General features: G+C 42.1%; 1 protein-coding gene across 1 annotated transcript in view; it reads right to left on the reverse strand.

Moving 5' to 3' along the window:
* Positions 1 to 24,340, reverse strand: part of DNAH10 (dynein axonemal heavy chain 10) — a 194,262-nt gene that overhangs the window by 88,966 nt on the left and 80,956 nt on the right. Inside the window, exons 29-39 of the mRNA XM_053589697.1 lie at positions 20,821 to 21,054; positions 19,001 to 19,224; positions 14,456 to 14,725; positions 14,169 to 14,352; positions 12,261 to 12,395; positions 11,384 to 11,536; positions 8,629 to 8,817; positions 7,252 to 7,398; positions 5,857 to 6,048; positions 3,606 to 3,724; positions 1,849 to 2,007 (exon numbers count right to left, since the gene is read on the reverse strand). Of these exons, the coding sequence (XP_053445672.1) occupies positions 1,849 to 2,007; positions 3,606 to 3,724; positions 5,857 to 6,048; positions 7,252 to 7,398; positions 8,629 to 8,817; positions 11,384 to 11,536; positions 12,261 to 12,395; positions 14,169 to 14,352; positions 14,456 to 14,725; positions 19,001 to 19,224; positions 20,821 to 21,054 (2,006 nt within the window). The remainder of the gene's footprint in view (positions 1 to 1,848; positions 2,008 to 3,605; positions 3,725 to 5,856; positions 6,049 to 7,251; positions 7,399 to 8,628; positions 8,818 to 11,383; positions 11,537 to 12,260; positions 12,396 to 14,168; positions 14,353 to 14,455; positions 14,726 to 19,000; positions 19,225 to 20,820; positions 21,055 to 24,340) is intronic.

A 24,340-nucleotide genomic window follows, 5' to 3' on the forward strand; every position in this document is an offset into this window, starting at 1 on the left:
TGTTTTAGCTGGCCCGGGCCAGGTTCAAACCCGCTAGCCTTGGTGTATGTGGCTGGCGCCCTATACACTGAGCTACAGGCACTGCCCTTTAACTTTTTATTTTTAAATAAATTCAAACTTGTAGAGTTACAAAAATAGAACAAAAGAACTCCCATATGCCCTTTAACTAGATTCTCCAATTGTTAAATTTTTTTGTTGCAACATTCATGCGCTCTTGCTCTTAATCTTTCTCTCTGTCTCCCATGAATTATTTTAGAGTCAGTGGCAGACATAGTGTGCTCCTTTTCTAAATACTCAAATATGTATATCCTAAGATCAAACACCTTCCCTTATATAACTGGAGCACAATTATGAAATTCAGAAAATTTAACATTGATACTAAGCTATTATCTAATAACAGTCCATATTCAAATGTTACCAATTATTCCAAAAGAAAGGAATTCATTTTGTATTCATTGTAAGAAGACAAGATTCAAGCAGCCATTAATCCCAACACTTTGGGAGGCCAAGACAAAAGGATTGTTTGAGTCCAGGAGTTTAAGAGCAGCCTGGGCAACCTAGTGAGACCCCATCTCTACAAAAAATTTAAAAATGAGCTGGGCATGATGGTGCAGGCTTGTAGTCCCAGCTACTCAGGAGACTGAGGTGAAAGGACTACTTAAGCCTAGGACTTCGAAGCTATAGTGAGCTATGACTGTGCTACTACATTGCAGCCTAGGCAAAAGAGCAAGATCTATCTCTTAAAAAAAAAAAAAAATAGATGCTCAAGCCATTGGGTGAAGTTTTGATAAAGAATGCTACAGTTACAGTCATAGGGTATCTCACTACAGATTGCATGTCAGCTGCAGAGGGGAAACTGAAATGGTACCTTCACCCATTAACCAGTGAAAACCACCAATAATGGGGCAAACCAATGTCACGTGCCTCTAATCAGGTGCTGTGAAGGACATAACATCACTCCTGCATCATTCCTGTTACAAAGACCTAGCCTGAACCTAATTGTGAAGAAGCATCTGAAACCCAAGCAGAGTCCATTCTATAAATGATCTGGAATCTTCTAGTACACCAAGGTCATAGAAGACAAAGAAATCTTGAAAAACTGCTCAAAACTGAAGGACCCCAAACCTAACACCTAAATCACTGTGAGATACTGGATTAATCCCAAATCAGGAGAGAAGTGCTAAAAAGATGTTAATGCTTTTAAAGCCATTAGTTGGGACTTTAAACTCTTGTTATTTATTATTAATGGAACATTAATCAGGACTGTTTCTAAGCTGACCCAGGACATATCACAGGGAACAACTGTGATAAAACCTGTTCCTATGGTGCACCCACAGTGTGTTTCTACACTCGGCCTCACTGGCCCTTGCCACAGCATGTGAGAAGGTCAGCAGAGCAATGCCAGCCATGTCCATAGGTGGGAAAGTCCTTACTCAGGTCCCAGCACTCTCCACGGCACTTTGCTGCCTTTCCTTGACTGAATTTGCCTTAGAGCATAGTGACCAGTCACCTCAGCATGGTGGCTGTATTTAAGGGCTCAGAGTCACACCACCCAGGGTCCAACACCCTGGCCTTAGGGCAAGTTTCCTACCTCCTCTAGGCCTTGGGGTTCTTCTGTGGTAATTTGGGGACAGACGTGGCATCTCCCATATCACACTGTAGGAGAGGACCGATTGAAGTCATATACAAAGAGCACTAAGTTGGTACCTGTCACGTGATAGGCAGAGCCCCTAGGACTGGACTCTATGTCTGAAACTATAATATCCACTTAGTCTTGCCACAATTTGTAATGTTTAGCTAGGTATTATCAACTAGCCTAGGCTCTTTCCTTATTAGAAAAATACTCACTTTCGCTCCTTCTTATCCGTTGGCCTGTTGATTTCCCTGAAGATGTTTGACAATACCCCATCTGTCCAGTCTCTGGTGGTGGGGTCCAGGATACCGTAGAGTTCTATGACGCTCACAGCCTTGGGGTTCAGGGTGTACAACTTTGTCACTATCCCAAGCCTAAATCAGAAGAGAGGCTTCAGCCTTGGTCCAGGCAAACTAACAGAATTAGCAAATCAGTCTGGGTTGCCTATTTGAAGAATCAGATATTCTATATCCAGTCCAAAATTTCGAATGTAATCCACATGAACCCTCCACTGGGCTTCCCATTCGCTGGTTAGTGGTTTATACTAAATGCAAAGGAAGCACATTTCAAGAACAATGTGGCTTTACCGCAAATGAAGTGTGAACTAGAAACACAGTTTTGCCTGTGAAGGGCACCAAGAAGCTATAACTTTTGTGTATATTTCATATTCATACATATTACATATTCATATACAGTAGAACCTCTGTAAGCAGACCACCCAAGGGACTATAACAAACTGGTCAACATACAGAGGTGGTCAACATAAGGAACTAGGCCTACTATACTGATACATACATGTGGGGCATGTCCTGTCTATGACAATTAGGTCAACTTAAGGACGTGGTCAGTGTAGGGAGGTGGTCAGCTATGGAAGTTCTACTATATATGACATTTATGTTAATGTTCCATAGTTAATGGTATGAAGGAGATTCAGTCATCTGGGATAATGTAACAAGCCTTTGAACTACTAACATTCAATCTCTCTTATTTACAGAACAGTGTCCACTCTGTGTTGCTGACTTTATAAATCAAGTAGACAGGCTGTTTCCCACTGTAATGCCTGTAAATTCCCACAACACAAACCACACGGTTAATTCATCTAAAAAAAACTCACATAAAACCTTAGTTCATAATTCACAGATAATTATGCATATTACACATACACACGTATGAGATAGTTCTATAAGTTATCAAAAAGGGAACAACTAATCACATAATGAAAGGCAGGATGACTACAGAGAGAACACACTGGGAGCCCATAAGCCACTGTCCACTGGTTTTCTCAAATGAAACATATGCAGAAACAGAAAGAAATGACAGTCACCCATTAGACTGTATAGACTAATACGTCTACAAATATGAAAGCCACAAATATTATAAGGCTTGCTTTAAATTTTTGCTGGACTGTTGGCATCCACTTAAGTCTTTCTGCAAGCTAGTTACTGCTCCCGAGGTCAGGAGATCCACTGTCAGTACACAACAGCTGTCAGTCGACCGCAGGCCTTTGTCATGTTCTACATACACACATTAGAACAGGAGGTCACACCTTCCTCCAAGCAAAATTGCCTCTGCAGGGCCGGTGATAAGAATCTAAGGAAGTGACACTTTTTCTGAACACTCAGATACCACAATGGTTGCTGACTTACTTGAAAGAAGCAATTTGAACACTGAGAAAATATGACTTAAGTTCACTATCAAAATATCCTTACAAGATAGTTTATGAAATTCTCATTTCACAAATCAACCACTCACTGTCTGACATAGGAAAGAGTCGCTATTTAGTATTCTAAAATATGTTAACTAGATCAGCAATGAAACAAGTAAAGACACTCTGAGTTTTAAGGGTCTGTGGAGGACAAATTTACCCTCCCAGGAAATCAGAGAGCCAAGTGCAACTTGGTAATACTGCCACCAAACGTTTCCTGCAAAACCACCCCAGCAACCAGGCCCTCCCCATGGAGATGGTACTCACTTGGTCTGGGCCTGACACAAGGCATTAATGACCACGGACTTGCCCCCTCCCGTGGGCCCCACCACCATTGTCGTGTGGCGGGTTAACATGGTCTCGAACATTTGAACCACTTTATCCACCTGTGGGACAAGCATAGACAGCTGAGTTAAAATAAATCTTTTTTTTTTTAAGTTTAAAAAAAAGGTTTGTTGAGGTATAATTCACCCATTTAAAGTGTACAATTCGATGGTTCCTAGTATATTTCCTGAGTTGTGCAACTATCACCACAATCAATTTAGAACATTTTTATCACCCCTCGCTGCAAAAACAAAACAAAAAAAACCCAAAAAAACCCTTGTGGGTGGCACCCGTAGCTCAGTGGGTAGGGCGCCGGCCACATACACCCAGGCTGGCAGGTTCAAACCTGGACCCAGCAAGCTAAACAATGATAACTGCAACAAAAAAATAGCTGGGCGTTGTCGCTGGCACCTGTACTCCCAGCTACTTGGGAGGCTGAGGCAAGAGAATCACTTAAGCCCAAGAGTTTGAGGTTGCTGTGAGCTAGGATGCCACAGCACTCTACTGAGGGTGACATAGTGAGACTCTGTCTCAAAAAAAGCCTTGTACCCATTCACCATCCCTCCCAATCTCATTTATTCCCACTCCCTGGCAACCACCAATCTACTTTCTGTCTTAATAGATTCGCCTATTCGGAACATTTCATATGAATGGAAGCATACTTCGTGTGTCCTTTTGTGTCTGGCTTCTTCCACTTAGCATGATGTTTTCAAGAGTCAACCATGTCTTAGCCTGTATCAGTAATATTCTATGGTATGAACAGACCACCTTTGTTTCATCAGTTGAGTCATCAGTTGATGGATCTTATGTTGTTTCCACTTTTTTTTTTTTTTGAGACAGTATCTCACTATGTAGTGAGTGACAGTATCTCCCAAGTAGCTGGGACTATAGGCACCCGCCATAACGCCCAGCTATTTTGGTGGCGGGGAGGAGGCGGGTTGTAGTTGTCATTGTTGTTTGGCAGGCCTGGGCTACGTTCAAATCCCCCAGCTCCAGTATATGTGGCTGGCGCCCTAGCCGCTGAGCTACAGGCGCCAAGCCTGTTTCCACTTTTTGTCTGTTAAGAATGATGCTGCTATGAACACTCACGAACAAGTTTCTGGGTAGGCATTTGTTCTCACTTCTCTTGGGTAAATACACAGGCATAGAACTGCTGTGTTATATGGTGACCCTGTGTTTAACCTGCTAAGGAACTGCCAGGCTGCTTTCAAAGTGGCTTCATCATTTTACATTCCTGCCAGAAAACATACCTTTTTAAATAACCACTTGGAGAGAAAACCAGGGTTAGGAAAGGCCCAGATTGCTCTTATCCATGGTTGCTGCCCATTGCGCAGGCCTGAGGCATCTGAGTAGCCTGGTACCCCTGGGCAGCTATCCCGGTCCGGCAACTGGGGCACCTGCACGCTCAGCAGGACACTTGGCCAATGAGCTTTTGGCTTAATGGCAATATTTACAACCTCACAGGCTTCAGATGAGCATCATTCTACCCCAGAAATAACTAATTTAATTTTTTTGTAAATGTGACTCTTGATGGGGGTAGTGAGGGGGGAAAGAACCTCCAATAGTCAAAACAAAATAATTTGAGTCACCTGGCACAAGTACCAAAAGTCAATTGGAGGGTAGTGTATAAATCCATGCAACGAAGAAGTATTCAGCCTTACAAAGGAAGGAAAGTCTGACACAGGCTACCACATGGAAGAAACTTGAGGACATTACGCTAAGTGAGATAAGCCAGTCACAAAAAGACAAATCCTGGAGGATTCCCCTAATGGGAGGTCCCTAGAGTTGTCAGATTCACAGAGACAGAAAGTAGAATGGTGGGCGTCTGGGGCTGGGGAGGGGAAGAAAGTAAATTGTTTAATGAGCGTGCAGTTTGATTTTCCAAGATGCAAAAGTTCTGTAGACAGATGATAGCGATGGCTGAAAAACAATGTGAGTGTACTTAATGCCACCAAACTGTACACTTAAAAATAGTTAAGATGGTAAATTTTAGGTTACGTGTATTTTGCCACAATAAAAAAAGGAGGAAGTGGTTAAGATGGTAAAACTGATGTTACGTATATTTTACCGTAATTCTTTTTTTTTTTTTAAAGAACTGCAACACAGTTCTTTAAAACAAAAAACTAATGAAAAAAAAAAAAAACTAATGGAAAGGACCAGAAGTCACAGTGAATGCTTGCTTTTAGCGGTTCACCTGCACGGGCAGGACCACGTAGCCGCTCTCCCCAAGGACAAGCTCTACAGCATCATTGAAGTCCGGGTAGCGGACGCGAGGGCAGTCTAGTCCTGGAAACAGATCGGAGATCAAACCGAGGAAAAGAGGGACATCTTCAAACACAAACTTGGGCAGATTCATGTCTCGAAGGGCCCGCATCAGCACCACATCCTGAATGAAACAAAACACAGAGGTTGCCAAGGAATTCCCAAAGCAACCGAGTACCAGCCTGGAACTCAGTCCTTCTTTCTTAACTATGGCAAACTGGGAACTAATTTTAAAGAATACCTGCCTTTCCAGAACTTGATGACCCTCATTTTATGAAATATAAAATGAAATGTTATGTATTTTAAAAACTGTTATACATAATGTACAAATATACAGTAAATGTGGAATATATAATTTCAATTTTTATGTTAAGATTTTACATAAAACTTTTATTAAAAATGAAATTTTATGTAAAACAAAATTTTATGAAATATGCAATTTATATAAATGTAAAATTTCACTCAATTTTTCAAAATTTAAAAATGTTTTATATATGAAAATAAAAATCTAAAATGAAACAAATAAGAGTGAAGTATAAAATATAAAATTTTATATAAAAATAAAAGTAAAATATATTAATAAAATGGTAATATATTAATATAACAAATAAAACAAACATTCTATTTGCCCATAGAATGGCACTAAACTTACACTTTAGAATAAAAACACACAAACTTCCCCCTCGTTTTTTGGTGCAAAGAGAAAATGAAAACTCATATTTATGTTTTCACAAGAATTTTGTTTGTCCCCGTCCTCCCACCTCACCATCCTGAGATTACAGATTGACTATTACTATTGAAGCATCATATACGTTGGTACTGGAAAAATGATATTAAACTTCACCTGAAGCTACTAATTACAAGTCTAATTAGAATTAAATGATACAATGGGAAAGAGATCAAACTAAGACCAGACCACTAAATGAAGGGACATCTAAGATTTAAAACTTGCAGTTGAAGCTGGGTGCAGTGGCTCATGCCTATAAACCTAGCACTTTGGGAGGCCGAGGTGAGAGGATCACTTGAGTTGAGAAGTCACTCGGGCAACATAGCAATACCCCATCTCTACCAAAAAAATTAAAGAATCGTCCCAGCTACTCAGGAGGCTGAGGCAGGAGGATCTCTTGAACCCAGGAGCTGGAGGCTGCAGTGAGCTGTGATTGCACCACTGCACTCCTGCCTAGGTGATAGAATGAGACCTTGTCTCAAAAAAAAGCCCAAAGCCTTTCAATCGAGGACTATCTGTACCTGTCCCCTTCATCCCAGTATTTATTACATTTACATGATCCAAATGAAACCAAAGAACATTCCAGCATGTGGCCCCTACCTCTCTAAGGTCAGAGGAGCCTCTCTTCAGCTCACCAGCCATCACCAGCACCGATTTCAAGGCCCTGAGTCCAAAATCATAATGATGCTGTTTGGAGAGCTGCTCCCGGGCCAGCTTATACAGGACCGTCATCTTTTTTGCCAGAGTCTTATTTGATGGAAGATCATGGGGAAAAAATGACATCAAATAAAATGATGCAAAAAGCAGCAGAACGTTCTTACACAAGAAAATCCATGCAGATGTTCCAATGTAGCTGCTCTATAAATAAGCGAATCTGGTCTCTAACTTCCAGAAATACCAGGTGGGTCCTTCTTTCTTAACTATGGCAAACTGGGAACTAATTTTAAAGAATACCTGGCTTTCCAGAACTTGATGACCCTCTTAGAGAACCGGGGAAGATCTTAACCACCTTAAAGTAAAGAGCAAAACCCACCATAGCAATGTCACTCAAAAAATATCCTCCTGTTTATTTGGACCTAAACCTATAATTAAAGGTATAACTGTGTCAGCCACCCACTTTACATCAGGGATTCAAAGCCCACTGGTTCCTAAGGCAGATACAGGGTCTCTTAGTCATAAAAGAATAAGAGATCTCATCACACTGACTCAAAATCCTGACAAGAGTTAACAAGAGCATTCAATAAAATGTATATTGCAAAAAATAAAATGTATATTGCAGAAAAGTAACATAACAACCCTTTATGTTAAAAGTATGCACGATTTTGTTTCTTTTCCAGGACCTTCTGGATATATCTATGTGCATACTTTGACAGATATCTTTTAAAAGAATAAATGATAACAATAATTTTTTTTTTTTAATCCACATATTCTCCAAGGTGTTATGCTGAGTGGAGGACTCCCATTGCAGAGGGGTGCATGCTGAGTGACGACTCCAGGTGTAGACCATTTTTGAAGCAATGCAATTATAGTGACTGGGGAACAGAGGGGGTTGCCAGGAATTGGGAAAGGTGTGACTATTAAGAGGTGACAATAAGGGAATGTCTGTATCTTGTCTGTAATGGTCACTCAGTACATAAGTGATAAAATGTCACAGAAATACACACACACACCAGATTGAAAGAGAGAGAATGTAAAACCTGGTGAAATCCAAGAAAAGTCTGTAGCTGAGTTAATGGCATTCATGCCAACATCATTTTCCTGGTTTGGGAGACAGACCACGTATGTGTTTGATATTATCATAGAGAAAAGGTACACCAGAACTGTTACTATTGCTACAAGCTCTTCTGCGTCTTCCATTATTCCAAAATTTTAAAAGAACTTAATATGAAGTGGCGGGTAGAGAAACCAAGTGGGAAAATGTAAGGAGCCCCACAGAGCCCAGGCGTCCTAAGCTCCCAGTCTGGAAGCAGACCCCACCTTGGCCCCGAGGAAGCCCTCGGAGAAAAGCATGATCTCACAGATCTGCTGTAGGTCGGGCACGATCACAACCACGGGCCTGAAGAGGGCCTTCACCGACTCTGGCAGCTCTGTGCGGCCTGCGTAGCCAGGGTTCATGGTGATGAAGATGCCCATCCGGGAGTCCAGGGAGATCTCCTGGCCTTCAAACTGTAGGACAAGAACAAAGGAAGGAGGCAGTCGTGTGGCCTGGCCCACTCCAGAGCGAGGAGGCCTTGGGCAAGACACGTGGAGATTCATTTTTATGGTATGAGCCAGATGATGCCACTTAGCTCCTTTGCCTTCCCAAGAATCAAACACAGAGTCCCCCCTTGCTGAAAGCCCTGGTGTTCTGGGGAGGGTGAGCCTCCGCTGACACCCAAACTCTGATCCGAGTCCACTGGAGAAGTAGCTGAGGCTGGGAAAGCCCAAGCCTGGGGCTGGATAAGGTGTGGTGTGACCCCAGCAGGTCACTTACCTTGAGTCTCAGGTTCCTTTCCTGAATGGTTGTGGTGAGACAGCACCTAGCACCGCCTCGCATGCGCCGGTTTCCATTTCTCCTTCTTTTCGAATTTTTTCCATTCCCATCTCACCCCTGCATGGGCACCACACTTCATGCGGTCAATCTCCCCAAATGAATCTAACTCAGCAGCCTTCAGGACACCAGACTTTGTTCCTTCAGCTGCCCCAGGAAGCAACAAACTGCAGACATCCCTACATTCTCGGCCTCCTCCAGACAGCCTTATCCTTACATTCTCAGCCTCTTTAGACAGATGTGAGACCCGACTGTCTCTCAGTGAACTCTTCTTTTTTATTTCTGTTCCTTGTCCACCCAATAAACAGAAGACAGAACTTTCTATTTTTATGAAATATAGGCTGCATCACCAACAAGAGGCCAGCCTGGCAGACAGCTGATGCTCTACATAAAACAAGGCCACTGTCTTATTCCCACGTTATTCCCAAGCCCACACTGAGACTGTCCTCACTCTCCTCCATATCCCCAGTTTATCCCCTGGGGAAGAGCAGACAGCTGCTGCTCCCTCTGCCTTTAAAACTCAGCTCCCAATAGCCGGGCGTTGTGGCGGGTGCCTATGGTCCCAGCTGCTTGGGAGGCTGAGGCAGGAGAATCGCGTAAGCCCAAGAGTTAGAGGTTGCTGTGAGCCGTTTGACACCACGGCACTCTACCGAGGGCGGTACAGTGAGACTCTGTCTCTACAAAAAAAAATAAATAAATAAAACTCAGCTCCCGAAACCCACCTGCCACACAGGTTAAATTTCCCTCCAATGGGGCACTCAGCTCCACCCTGACATGCATCAGAACAATTAATTCAAAGGAAATGTATGCAGAACCTTTACTGGGATCCTGAAAATACTGGAGCAAGGACAAAGCAGCTGTGGAGTAAGGAAGGGACAGGGCATGCGGGGACCACAGAGGACCCCAGTGCAGGGAAATGGTCCAGCTACTCTAGTCCTGTGTTGTCAAAAAGTCATTTCTGCCTGGGCTACCTAAATTATATATTAAGATCATGTTTCTCCAAATTCTGGTCCAGCTTAATCTAATGTAATTTAATGCAGACTTCTTAAACTAAACATGTATCTACAAATGTATCCCTGGACAAAAAGAGACCAGTGAATTCTCAAAATTTTTTATTTGTTTATTTTAAGACATGGTCTTGCTCTGTTGCCCAGGCCGGAGTGCAGTGGCACAATCATAGCTCATGGCAACCTCAAACTCCTGGGCTCAAGCGATCCTCCCACCTCAGCCTCCCAAGTAGCTGAGGCTGTAGGAGTGCACCACCAAACCCAGCTCATTTTTCTCAGGCTTGTCTTGAACTCCTGATCTCAAGCAATCCTCCTGCCTCAACCTCCCAAAGTGCAACGATTTTAGGTGTGAGCCACTGTACCCAGCCCCCCCCAATTTATTTTTAATTTGCCTTCTCACTTTGATAACAACCTTAAAAGTCCAATAATGCTATAACTTTATAAGATATGAAGGCAAAATTTCTTTTTTTTTTTTTTGTAGAGACAGAGTCTCACTGTACCACCCTCGGGTAGAGTGCCGTGGCGTCACATGGCTCACAGCAACCTCTAACTCTTGGGCTTACGCGATTCTCTTGCCTCAGCCTCCTGAGCAGCTGGGACTACAGGCGCCTGCCACAACGCCCGGCTATTTTTTTGTGGCAGTTTGGCCGGGGCTGGGTTTGAACCGGCCACCCTTGGCATATGAGGCCGGCGCCCTATTCACTGAGCCACAGGCGCCGCCCCAGCAAAATTTCTTGTTCACAATGTGAATATGATTGAACGGAGCATTAACTTTTTTTTCTTTTCTTTTTTTTTTTTTGAAACAGAGTCTTATTCTGTCACTGTGGGTGGAGTGTTGTGTCATCATAGCTCACAGAGCATTAACTTTCTAAGTCAGGTCTTCTCAAACTTGAGAAGTCACCAAGAATTTTTTTTCTCCTTTATAAGGGGCCCCGCACATCACTTTTTTGAGGACACTGTCCTGTTTATTAGTTATATATCTGGAATTAGCTTTAAGTCCTCGGAATTTTAAAATCTTTAATCATCAATGATGATAATTTGGGGAATCCAACCAACTCAATCAGAAAACAAAAATTTGGCAAATCTTCTTCAGGAGTCTAGAAAGACAACGCCACACCATCTGACGTTTCAAAGGTAAGGGGGCCAGTTTTCAACCCAAGGATACCACACTAGGGGGCTTCACACTTATTCTCACCTGGAATGTGGTTAACTGATGGATCAGAGCATTTCGGATTGTCTGGATTTGAGACGAGATAACTGAGAGCACAGAGGCGTCGATTCGATTAAACTCATCAAAGCAGCCCCAAGCCCCACACTGGGCAAGACCAGAGAAAATCTTCCCCACAGCCTAAAGTGAAAGAAATGTCAGGACAAGGGTGATTGTCATCTTTAAAAATGCAAGTAGCATATCTGTAGATACACTTTTTAAATTAAAGCAAACAAAGAGACTGTCAGGTAGGGAGGGAAGCAGCCAGCTGGCCACCCCACTAATGGATCTTTCTGGCAAGACCTCCAAATCTTCTCATGGGCCAGCTCCCACTCAAGATTTTACAAATCAAGATTTTTGTGTAAAACACCATTTCTCTTGAAATGTTGAACCTAGCAATGCTGGGTCCACTTTCCCAAGGAGTGGTAATTAATGGAAGCTGAGCAGGAGCACCCTCTTTAGACAGAGCATTGTTCTCCAATTGGCCACAGACCCTCCCCACTCACTATTGTCTCTGCCAGCTGCTTGACTCATTTACATTAGCTACCTGACCCTGGCAGGCTAGGAAGTTTGGGACTCTTGCTCTACATGCTCTAACAAAGCAGAAGCTCTAAGCAGACACATTTAAGTTCTGAGACTATGCCAGTGGTTCTCAACCTTCCTAATGCCGCAGCCCTTTAATACAGTTCCTGTGGGTCACGATCCACAGGTTGAGAACCACTGCACTATGCTCATGAAAGGTTTTCTACTTCAACTACACTCTTCCAGCTGTCACTAGGCCATACTGTGGTGAAATGCCTTCCTGCTATGTCCCACTTCAAGCTCTCTGCCTTGTAAGATAGAAGAAGTGACAGCAAAGCCTTACTTTGTAATCCATGCCTTCGCCGCAGTTGGTTACAACGCAGAGCAAGCCCAAGGCTTTTGCGAGGTCCTTGGTGGTCTCAGTTTTGCCAGTCCCTGCTGGGCCAGCAGGGGCGCCACCCAAATACATGGACAGTGCCTGTGATAAGCCAAATGTGAAACATGTTTTCTGATGCACAGAAGGAAATAGGTGTCGTTTCCAAATTCATTACTGTGACAACAGGTACAGACTATGTATATACCTGTATATATAATATAATCATTAATTTGATGTGTCAACTTGACTGGGCTACAGGATGCCCAGAAAACAGGTGGCTAAGCATTATTTCTGTGTCTGTGAAGGTTAGTACGTGAGCTGGTAGACTGAATAGAGCAGACAGCCCTACCCAGTGTGGGTGGGCCTCAACCAATCTGTTGAAGACTGATTAGAGCAAAAAGATGGAGGAAGGTCCTGGCTGCCTAGCTGGGATATCAGCTTCTCCCTACAGTGCTCATGGTTCTCAGACCCAGATTGGAGTCCACACTGTTGGCTCTCTGGCAGTCAGACCTGCAAGCTATAGCACTAGTTTTGCTGGTTCCCCAGCTTGCAGACAGTGGGAACTAATCAGCCTCCATAATCACATGAGTCAATACTTCATAACAAATCTCTTCCTAGATCTCAATCTACCTAGATAAATATTTTGGAGACAGAGTCTCACTCTATCACCCTGGGTAGAGTGCAGTGTTATCATCATAGCTCACAGCAACCTCAAACTCTTTGGCTCAAGCGATCCTCCTGCCTCAGTCCCCTGCGTAGCTGGGACTACAAGTATCTGACACAACACCCAGCTAATTTTTCTAATTTTTTTTTTTTTTTTTTTTTTGGCCGGGGCTGAGTTTGAACCCACCATCTCAGCATTTGGGACCAGTGCCCTACTCCTTGAGCCATAGGCGCCGCCCCTAATTTTTCTAATTTTAGTAGAGACTCTGTCTCACTCCTGCTCAGGCTGGTCTTGAACTTCTGAGCCCAGAGGATCCTCCTGCCTCGGCCTCCCAGAGTGCTAGCATTACAGGTGTGAGCCACCATGCCACTCCTCTACCTAAATAATTTATCTAGATATGTTTAAGAATACCTTCACAGATACATTTTCTAAACTAAAGCAAACAGTGAGATCTACCTATCTAGATGTACTATCCAGATAGATAATAGTGAATAGATAACATCCTACTGATTCTGTTTCTCTGGAGAACCCTGACTAATGCAGGTAAGATCGTACTTTATTTTTTCCCCTAAGACAAAGAATTTTATCACTCCTAGCACGAGTGGGCTTCCTGTTCTCACCCACCTCCTTAGCCTCTGTGCCCAGATCCCACAGAATGAGGTGGGGAGGGCCAGGTGCTGCCCCAGGGTCTGAGTCACAGCTGAACAATCCTGGGGGTTGCTTGGAAACCTGCCCAAACTCTGCCTGCACAGCAGCGTTATTTGTATTATATGGACAGCAAACAAATTTGCCCTCTGACCTGGAGGGAGACACCATCTGTTTCTTCTAAAGCTGTTCACTTGGAATCTGGAATAAGAGCTGCTTTACAGACATGCAAAAGCATGGTGTCCTCACCCCCAACACACCACCTTTGATATTTATGTTCCTAATTGACCTCTACTAACCACCCCCCATTATAAGGACTAGTGACCCAGGGACCGAGCAGCCCACTGCAAACTATTTGGTGCCTGTCCTGAGGACTATGCTTTAATGGTCCCCAGCAATAGTGCTCACATCCCAGTCCGAAACAGTGACAGTCATGTCATATTCCAAATGAAACATCTTTTCCAGATTTAAAAGCTGTGATTTCCCTTAACCATGTCAATCACTATGGCTGTACATAGGGGAAATGCACAACAAGTGGCAGCTATGAGCGCCAGGCCAGTAGTCACCTGGGTGAGTGTCAAGTAGATGCGGTCGGTGAGGGGCGTAATGACCAGACGCCCATTCAGCCCCATGTACTCATAGCCGTAGCCGAAGGTCCCTGTGCACTGCCGGATGTTCAACTCGTCTGGCTCTCGGTCCCAGTAAAACCGCAGCTGACTTTCCCACTCAAACTCCCGGGCTTCAAGAATGCTGGGTGGCGAGAAATGTGGGGGGCAAAGAGGCTTGGTTGAGCAGGACCAGAGAACAACAAAGGGTCTGGTTTGAAACTCAGGTGCCCTTGGAAGATGCTCACCTGCCTCTGATGAAAGAATCCACGATATCCCTGGCGTGCACATCAATAATGAGAACAGTGTTATATTTCTTCCTGTCGTTTTTGCTTAAGGACATGGTGATACGAGTTACCAGCTCATCGATTTGCCGGTGCATTTTCCTGCCATAGTTCTTCATGGCCTGCTTCTCCCCTGCCTGCACTTTGCGGAAGACATCTTCCACCTCCCAGGTCCACCACACCTGGCTGGCTGCTAGCACCACCATGCCTTGGTACAGGAGCATCCAGTCGACTCTGCGGAAGGAATCACACTTTTAAGAGACTTTGTGAAGGGGCACAGTCCCCTGCACTCTTGTAAGGTGAATCAGTATCAGTTGCGCTCCTTGAGGCATGAGACTCTGAGAAGAAACATTTCCAGTACTTGGGCAGCAATCACGCCTTAAAGGAAAGAATGTGCCTGAGAGCCCTCGCCAAGTCATAGCTGGAGACAGATCATCTGCCTGGAACAATGGACCTTTGCACTTAATCCCCTACCTCTATTTACACAATAACTTTCAGTTAAGTCATCTAGGGAAGTAGGCAAACAGAACAGACAACCCAGCCCTTTGCGGTTCATCTCCAAACAAGATGTTCTTGGTTTAGAAAGGTGTGTACGTACTTTGCTGTATTAACGCTGATAAGGAATCTTTACCTTTTGTCTTCCTTATTCTTGGATTATTTTTATCGGATGAGTTTGGGTATATAAGAAAGTGAGTAAAGACAGCTGATGGCTGCTGTGCCCAAGTGAGCACCAGCCATCCCTTAATAAATCATTCATTTCATCTGCAGTGCTTGCCTCTGTGTCTCTGACTAAGCCAGTGGACAGCAACACTTTGACCAACCCAAGGACTGGTACCAAAAATAGTCCCAGTAGGAACTGGAATAGGAAAGGCAAAGTAAAGGTTTAAGTAAGCAAATAACAATAAGAGTCCCTTGACTACTTAGTAAAATACCAGACCAAAGATCCACCTCCAAGAAAATGCTGCAGGTACCATACTGCATAGAAAGATGCCAGGTCATTTTTAAAATTTTTCTTCATCAGGCAGTGCCTATGGCTCAATGAATAGGGGCGCCAGCCCTACATACCGAGGGTGGCGGGTTCGAACCCAGCCCCAGCCAAACCGCAACAACAACAAAAAATAGCCAGGCATTGTGGCGAAAGCCTGTAGTTGCAGCTACTCAGGAGGCTGAAGCAAGAGAATCGCCTAAGCCCAAGAGCTGGAGACTGCTGTTAGCTGTGACACCATGGCACTCTACGGAGGGTGACAAAATAAGACTCTGTCTCTAAAAAATATATATATTTCTTCATGGGCCAGGTGTGGCTCAGGCCTGTATTCCTAGCACTCTGGGAGGCCAAGGTGGGAGGATTGTTTGCGCTTAGGAGTTTGAGACCAGCCTGAGAAAGAGTGATACCCTGTGTGTAAAAATAGGAAAATGAGGCAGGCACAGTGGCGGACTCCTATAGACCCAGCTACTTGGAGGCCAGGGCAAGAGGATTGCCTGAGCCCAGGAGTTTGAGGTTGCTGTGAATTAGGATGACAGCACTCTAGCTTGGGCAACAGAGTGAGACACTGTCTCAAAAAAAGAAAAAAAGTCTTCATCAGTTTTCAAATTGACTCAGTATCATGGACCAATAAAAACATTTCAGCAAAGAATTTCATAATCTTTGACCATGCCCTTGTTATAACTTCCTGAGTGTCACCCATCGCTTTTTCCATTATCACCAGACTTAGTCTATTATATATGAGAAGGAATTATGCCCTATGATTCTCCAAGAATGCATCATGTGGTAAATTACTCTGCACTTTGCTTTTCTCATTTAATAACTCTCATGAATGTGCCTCTAGGTTAGTGGTTCTCAACCTTCCTAATGCCTCCTAACGCCGCAACCCTTTAATGCAGCACCTCATGTTGTGGTGACCCCCAAACATAAAATTATTTTCATTGCTACTTCATAACTGTAATTTTGCTACTGTTATGAATCGTAATGTAAATATCTGATATGCAGGATGTATTTTAATTGTTACAAAGGGGTTGCGGCCCACAGGTTAAGAACTGCTGATCTAGGTGAAGGCATGTGGATCTAACCCAATCGTTAGAAAAGCTGATGATATTGCAAAGCATGAAAGTACCACAGCTTTACTCAAACATTACTCTTCTGATGCCTAGTCAAATTGCTTCATTTGCCCATATAAAAATACCACAATAAGCATCACTCTATATCATTTGGCACTGTCCGGAGACATTTTTGGTTGTCACAGGTGGAACATCTGGTGGGTTGATATATAAACTGCATCTAGTGAGTGGTAGGGCCAGGTATACTGTTAAACATCCTGTAATGCATAGGACAGCCCTCTCTCCATCACCAAAGAATTATCCAGCCCCAGACGTCGCGTGCTGAGGCTGAGAAACCCTGCTCTGCACAGGTCATATTTCCTGATGATTCAGAGCCGTTTCCAGTGTCACAAGGCAGACTCTCACAAGCAGAACCACCAGGCCAAAGTATATGCACACTTATTTTGTAGTTCATTTCCATAGAAATAGTCAAATCACTTTAAAAGGTGGCAACAATCCACAACCTCATCAGCAATTCAAGTGCTGCCCATCTCAACATACCCTCTCTACAACCAGGTTTCATCATGCTTTTGAATTTTTGCCAATCTGAAAAGTGAAAAGACATTATCTCATTCTGCCTTAATTTGCAGATCCCAGCTGAGTAGTGACAGTTCTCCTCTTTTTATTGTGTTTATCAGCCAGTTGGATTTCCTCTATAGAGATACTCATTTACAAAGCTAGTCAATGCCTCGAAATATGTCCAGAGCACGAGCCTTTCTTTCTAAATTGTAGTTAAAAAGTAATAGACTCAGAGCTCTAAATTCCAGTGCTGGAAAAGTGATTGTGAATTACCATAGTCCTATTCTGATGACCTTCAATTCATGACAAAATAAATGTAAAAGAATATTAAATGCAATAAAAAGAACATTAACCTTTACTATCTTGTTTTAAAATTGTGTGGTGTGAATATATCCAGCAATGTGTTGGGGCCACCTCCTATCAGCTCACAAGCTAACTGTCAAATATTCAGGAATTTTGCAACTTGGTTATTAAACTACTTATCATTATTCTATTCAGCTTTGGCATTAACCATGGTAAGAGGATTTATACCATGGACACTGGCGAACACTCTAAATCAATGCTTCTTAAATTTTTTTCCAGAGAGCCAGTTTATCAGCAAACCACTGAATTATGTATCTAATTACATAAAGATGTAAACAATTTTTAATATGCCACAATACCTCAGAAATAGAAGTATCATGATCATCCAAATATTATACTATTTTCTAAAAAACTGATTTTTAAATAGATGTTTTTTACTTTGTGAAATCAAAAAGGCAGTGTACATAATCGAGAGAACAGTGTCTTATAATAACAATAAAGCTTTTACGTCTGCCTAAAGGCCCTGCCAAATAAATGACAACTATACTGCCTAAATCTAATAGGACAAGTTATCTAAAGGTGCTTTATGTATCTATCATGAGTTCAACTGCACTCTCAGCTGCTAGGAGCAGGCATGGCTACAGGGTAAAACCCTGAAGCCTCTATGGCCACAAAAGTCAAGGAATGATTAACATTCATCAAATATTTTAGAACAACTTTATATACACATAATCAATCCTAAACACCTGGTTACAGCTGCCTCATTAAGTCAGTGGTTCTCCCTGGAGGGCTCTCAGAGGTCCTGAGGAGCAGGTGTAGGGTGAAGCCCAAGAATTTGCATTTCTAACCAGCTGTCAGGAAACACATCTGCACTTGGTGATCATCAGTTCAATGTAAGCATTTCACATCGTACATCAAATCAGTACACTGTACCCCATAAATGCTTCAATGTACACAGTTATGATTTAATAAAGAAAAAAATTCTTTTTTAATAAGTCATTTGTACATAGATCATAAATACATTTATGACATTATGGGATTCAATGTGTTGATTATTTGTACAATTTAGAGTGCTTACATCCTACTAATCAACATAGCCTTCACCTCATTTACCCAATTACAGCATTAAGACATTTGTGTTCTACACCTGATAGATGCAACTTGTACTTGCAATGTGCTCCATAGGCGTGGTCCCACTACTAACCCTCCCTCTATGAACCCATCCCTCACCCTTTCCCTCTCTCTCCCCTTCCCTCCTTCATCCTAGGCTATAGTTGTGTTTCATTTTTCATACACAAGTGTGAGTGATTATAAATTGGTTTCACAGTAGTACTGAGTACATTGGATATTTTTTTTCCATTCCTGAGATACTTTACTAAGAAGAATATTTTCCAGCTCCATCCATGTAAACATAAAAGAGGTAAAGTCTAAGAAAAAAAATTCTTAAAGACAGCTATATGTTGGCTAGTTAGCTACTGTAAGAAAAAAAAAAAAACTTCCTTTGGAATGTCAGCTGATCTCCAAACCCTTAAAATTAATCCATTCTGTCCATTAGTAAGATAGAATAGCCAATGTTCACATGCACGGCCTTACCTGCTTCTGTCCTCACAGTATCTGAAAATAGCCTCTTTGGTGATGAGTCTATTAGTCCTTCTCATCTCATTCAAAACCGCTGTCATCCAGTCCTCTACACGCCCTTCGGCCCGGATAATCTTCCGAAACTCCATGACTTCTCCTTCTGCTGAAATCATCGCTGACACCAGTTTTTCTCCACTGTCCCCGTCATTAAACCTCAGTGAGGCAATGTTGTCAAACATCTGCAATACAGCAGCAGAGGTGACCCTGTGACCCTTCACTAAGCTCTGAAATCAAAGACCAGCCTGCGGTGCTCTGTCAGAACTGCCAGGATGCAAGCAACAGCAACAGGCCAGCTGTGACCGCACAATGAATGATGCTCATTCGCCCAGCTGCCTACGTCCAGCAGACATGCACTTGGTACTTTCATTTATCCTGCACCATGCAGGATCTATGGTGAGTTAAAAGAAGACAGACTCTAACACTCCTGAGATGGGGAGAAATCTAAACGTGTATACCAGTTGACCGTGAAAGAGAAAGAAAGGTAACAAAACACACTGGGGAACTAGAGTCTGTGGTGGAGCCTCAGATGCCCTGCTGTCTAACAGACAACTCTAGGTGCACTGCTTCCCTTCTCTCAGCCTAGAATAAACATAACCATGGCATTTCCAAGATAGGGTTGGGAGAATCAAATGAAACGTGAGTAAAATGCTGGTATATTGAACATTTGGCATTTGTTCACTATCATCATTGTTACTAATCAGAGAAATATTTACGAAAGTGGGTCCTTTGGTGCCCAAGACATAATAATACAAGGCGCTCTGAAAATGAGAATAAAATCAGAGGCTGGCAAAAGAGGCTAACGGCAAAGTACTGTGATCTAACACCATGTTCTTCTACAGCTGTTAAATATCTATGAAAGTGGAAACAGAACACTGTATAAACCTCCCCTTTATAAAAGGAAAAACATACAGTTGTAAATAGGAATCTTATTTTTAAGCAGAAAATCAGGATGAAAAAGAAAGTATGGAATAAAGTCCTTATTCCTAAGTGCTTTGTTCATATGGAACAAAGGAATTGTACTATATAAATACTGGTTTTCAACTCAGGATGATTTTGCCACCAGGAGACACTGGCAATGTGTGGAGATGTTTCTGTGTCATAACTGGGGAGAGAGAGCTATTGGCACCTAGTGGGGCAAGGCCAAGGACACTGCTAACTACCCTGTAATACTCAGGACGCACCCACAGCAAAGAGTCACCAAGCCTAAAACACCCAGTAGTGCCTCTAGAAAGTGGAGAACTATGAGTGGGGATAGAGGACAAAGAGTGTAGCAATTTTATCTGTACAACTTAACAAAAAAGAGGCAAAGCAAATGTTACTAAATAGTAGCAAGCGTCAGCTCTGGGTGGTGGCTAAGGTTATTTGGCCAGCATTGTAAGGTAGGTACTTTTCAAAGTACTTTATAAACATTAACTCATTTCATCTTTATAACAACTACCCTGAAACAGGTAACTATTAGGATTATCTTTATGCACAGATGGGGAGACCAATGCCCAGAGAGGTTAAGCAACTTGCCAAAGGCCACACAGCAACTCAGTATAGAGCCAGGATTTGAACCTACACCATCTGGTTCGAGTCCCTATACTAAACCAGTATCCTCTACTTCAGCTTTTGTGTACTTCTATATTTTTCTAGTTTCTCAGAAAGAAAAGAAGTTTGGGAGTATGCAAAAGAGCTGATTCTGGTGCAATTTAGGACTGAGCATCATCAGGTTTATGCTTCAAATAAAACCCCACAACAGCATTTCACAGTCTTAAACCTCGGAGGAGGCTGACCTTTATCATGTGCTCCTGGACACAGAGCGGGTCGCTGCTTCCCAAGATGCTGAGCAGCTCATCATCAGAAATGAAGAAGAACCTCGGGAAGGCATTTCTCTTTGAGTCTAAGTAGTCATTTAAGCTCTTCTGGCACTTCTCCAGGCCCTCACTGATGAGCTGCAGGTCATTGAGGCGGTTTGGGGCTTCACAACATCGCTTGATCACAGGGTCTTTTAAGGTCTCACCCATGATCTAGACAGGGACAGAAAAGTGCCATCACTTGAGGGAAGCAGAGACATTGTTCTGGAATGGGCATTCTCAGGGCCCAGGCATGCCAGAGAACAAAACCAACAAACTGCCCAGAGCCACCACCTATTGAGGGACTAATCTGGCAAAAGCCACCAAATTTTTATTTTTTAATTTTTTTTAATTTGGATATATTGCGTTTCTATTCTTTTTTTTTTATTGTTAACTCGTAGCTGTGTACATTAGTGTAATCAAGGGGTACAATGTGCTGGTTTCATATACAATCTGAAATATTCTCATCAAACTGTTTAACATAGCCTTCATGGCATTTTCTTAGTTATTGGATGTAGACATTTGTATTCTGCCTTTAGTAAGTTTCACCTGTACCCATTCTAAGATGCACCGGAGGTGTGGCCCCACCCATGACCCTCCCTCCACCCTAACTTCCCCCCTCCCTTCCCCTTCCTTGGCTCTTTCCTCATAGTCTTGTGCTACAGTTGGGTTATAGCCTTCATGTGAAAGCTATAATTTAGCTTCATAGTAGGGCTGAGTACATTGGATACTTTTTCTTCCATTCCTGAGATACTTTGCTTAGAAGAATATGTTCCAGCTCCATCCATGTAAACATGAAAGAGGTAAAGTCTCCATCTTTCTTTAAGGCTGCATAATATTCCATGGTATACATGTACCACAATTTGCTAGTCCATTCGTGGGTCGATGGACACCTGGGCTTCTTCCATGATTTAGTAATTATGAATTGGGCTACAATAAACATTCTGGTACAGATGTCTTTGTTATATTGTGATTTTTGGTCTTCTGGGTATAAACCTAGTAAAGGAATTATAGGATCGAATGGCAGGTCTATTTTTAGGTCTCTAAGTATTCTCCAAAATCCTTCCAGAAGGAACGTATCAGTGGGCATTCCCACCAGCAGTGTAGAAGTGGGCCCTTTTCTCCACATCCACACCAACATCTCTGGTTTTGGGATTTTGTTATGTGGGCTACTCTTACTGGGGTTAGGTGATGTCTCAAAGTAGTTTTGATTTGCATTTCTCTGATGATTAAGGATGATAAGCTTTTTTTCATGTGTTTGTAGATTGTGCATCTGTCTTCTTTAGACAAGTTTCTCTTCAAGTCCCTTTCACGTGTTCTTTTCTTCCTAATACGTTTGAGTTCTCTGTGGATTCTGGTTATTAGACCTTTATTGGAGGTATAACCTGCAAATATTTTCTCCTATTCTGAGGGCTGTCTGCTTGCTTTACTTACTATGTTCTCGGCTGTGCAGAAGCTTTTTAGTTTGATCAGATCCCAGTAGTGTATTTTGGATACTGCTTCAATTGCCTGGGGAGTCCTCCTCATAAAATATTCACCCAGGCCGATTCCTTCAAGAGTTTTCCCTGCACTTTCTTCAAGTATTTTTATAGTTTCATGTCTTAAGTTGAAATCTTTTATCCAGTGAGAGTCTATCTTAGTTAATGGTGAAAGGTGTGGGTCTAGTTTCGATCTTCTACAGGTTGCCAGCTAGTTCACCCAGCACCATTTGTTAAATAGGGAATCTTTTCTCCACTGAATGTTTTTAATTGGCTTGTCAAAAATCAAATAATGGTAAGTAGCTGGATTCATCTCTTGGTTCTCTATTCTGTTCCAGACATCTACTTCTCTGCTTTTGTTCCATTACCATGCTGTTTTGATCACTATCGATTTATAGTACAGTCTCAGGTCTGGCAGCGTGATTCCTCCTGCTTTGTTTTTATTGCTGAGTAATGTTTTGGCTATTCGAGGTTTTTTCTGATTCCATATAAAACGAAGTATTATTTTTTCAAGATCTTTAAAATATGACAATGGAGCTTTAATAGGAATTGCATTAAATTTATATATTGCTTTGGGCAGTATAGACATTTTAACAATGTTGATTCTTCCCAGCCATGAGCATGGTATGTTTTTCCATTTGTTAACATCTTCAGCTATTTCTTTTCTTAGTTTCATAGTTCTCTTTGTAGAGATCTTTCATATCTTTTGTTAGGTATACTCCCAAATATTTCATCTTCTTTGGCACTACTGTAAAAGGAATAGAGTCCTTGACTGTTTTTGCGGCTTGCTTATTGTTGGTATATATAAAGGCTACAGACTTATGGGTGTTGATTTTGTAGCCTGATACCTTGCTGTATTCCTTGATCACTTCTAAAAGTTTCGTAGTAGAATCCCTAGTGTTTTCCAGATATACGATCATATCATCTACAAAGAGTGAAAGTTTGATCTCTTCTGACCCTATGTGGATATCCTTGATGGCCTTTTCTTCCCTAATTGCAATGGCTAAAACTTCCATTACAATGTTAAGGAGCAATGGAGACAATGGGCAACATTGCCTGGTTCCTAATCTAAGTGGAAATGATTCCAATTTAACTCCATTCAATACGATATTGGCTGTGGGTTTGCTGTAGATGGCCTCTATTAGTTTAAGAAATGTCCCTTCTATACCAATTTTCTTAAGTGTTTTGATCAGGAAGGGATGCTGGATATTATCAAAAGCTTTTTTTTGCATCAACTGAAAGAATCATATGGTCCTTATTTTTTAGTTTATTTATGTGCTGAATTACATTTATAGATTTACATATATTGAACCAGCCTTGAGACCCTGAGATAAATCCCACTTGGTCGTGGTGTATAATTTTTTTGATGTGTTGTTGGATTCTGTTTGTTAGGATCTTATTGAGTATTTTAGCATCTATATTCATTAGTGATATTGGTCTATAATTTTCTTTTCTTCTTGGGTCTTTCCCTGGTTTGGGATCAAGGTGATGTTTGCTTCGTAGAATGTGTTGGGTAATATTCCTTCTTTTTCTATATTTTGGAAGAGGTTTAGTAATATAGGTACTAGTTCTTCTTTAAAGGTTTGGTAGAATTCTGACGTAAAGCCATCTGGTCCTGGGCTTTTCTTTTTAGGGAGATTTTGTATAGTTGATGCTATTTCAGAACTTGATATAGACCTGTTCAACATTTCCACTTTGTCCTGGCTAAGTCTTGGTAGGTGACGTACTTCCAGGTATTGGTCGATTTCTTTCAGATTTTCATATTTCTGAGAGAAGAGTTTCTTGTACTATTCGTTAAGGATTTTTTGAATTTCTGAGGGGTCTGTTGTTATTTCATCATTACCATTTCTGATTGATGAAATTAGAGATTTTACTCTTTTTTTCCTGGTTAGGTTGGCCAAAGGTTTATCTATTTTATTGATCGTCTCAAAAAAACAACTTTTGGATTTATTGATCTGTTGTATAATTCTTCTGTTTTCAAT

The sequence above is a fragment of the Nycticebus coucang genome, chromosome 4, assembly GCF_027406575.1.
Source record: "Nycticebus coucang isolate mNycCou1 chromosome 4, mNycCou1.pri, whole genome shotgun sequence".
Lineage (NCBI taxonomy): Eukaryota > Metazoa > Chordata > Mammalia > Primates > Lorisidae > Nycticebus > Nycticebus coucang.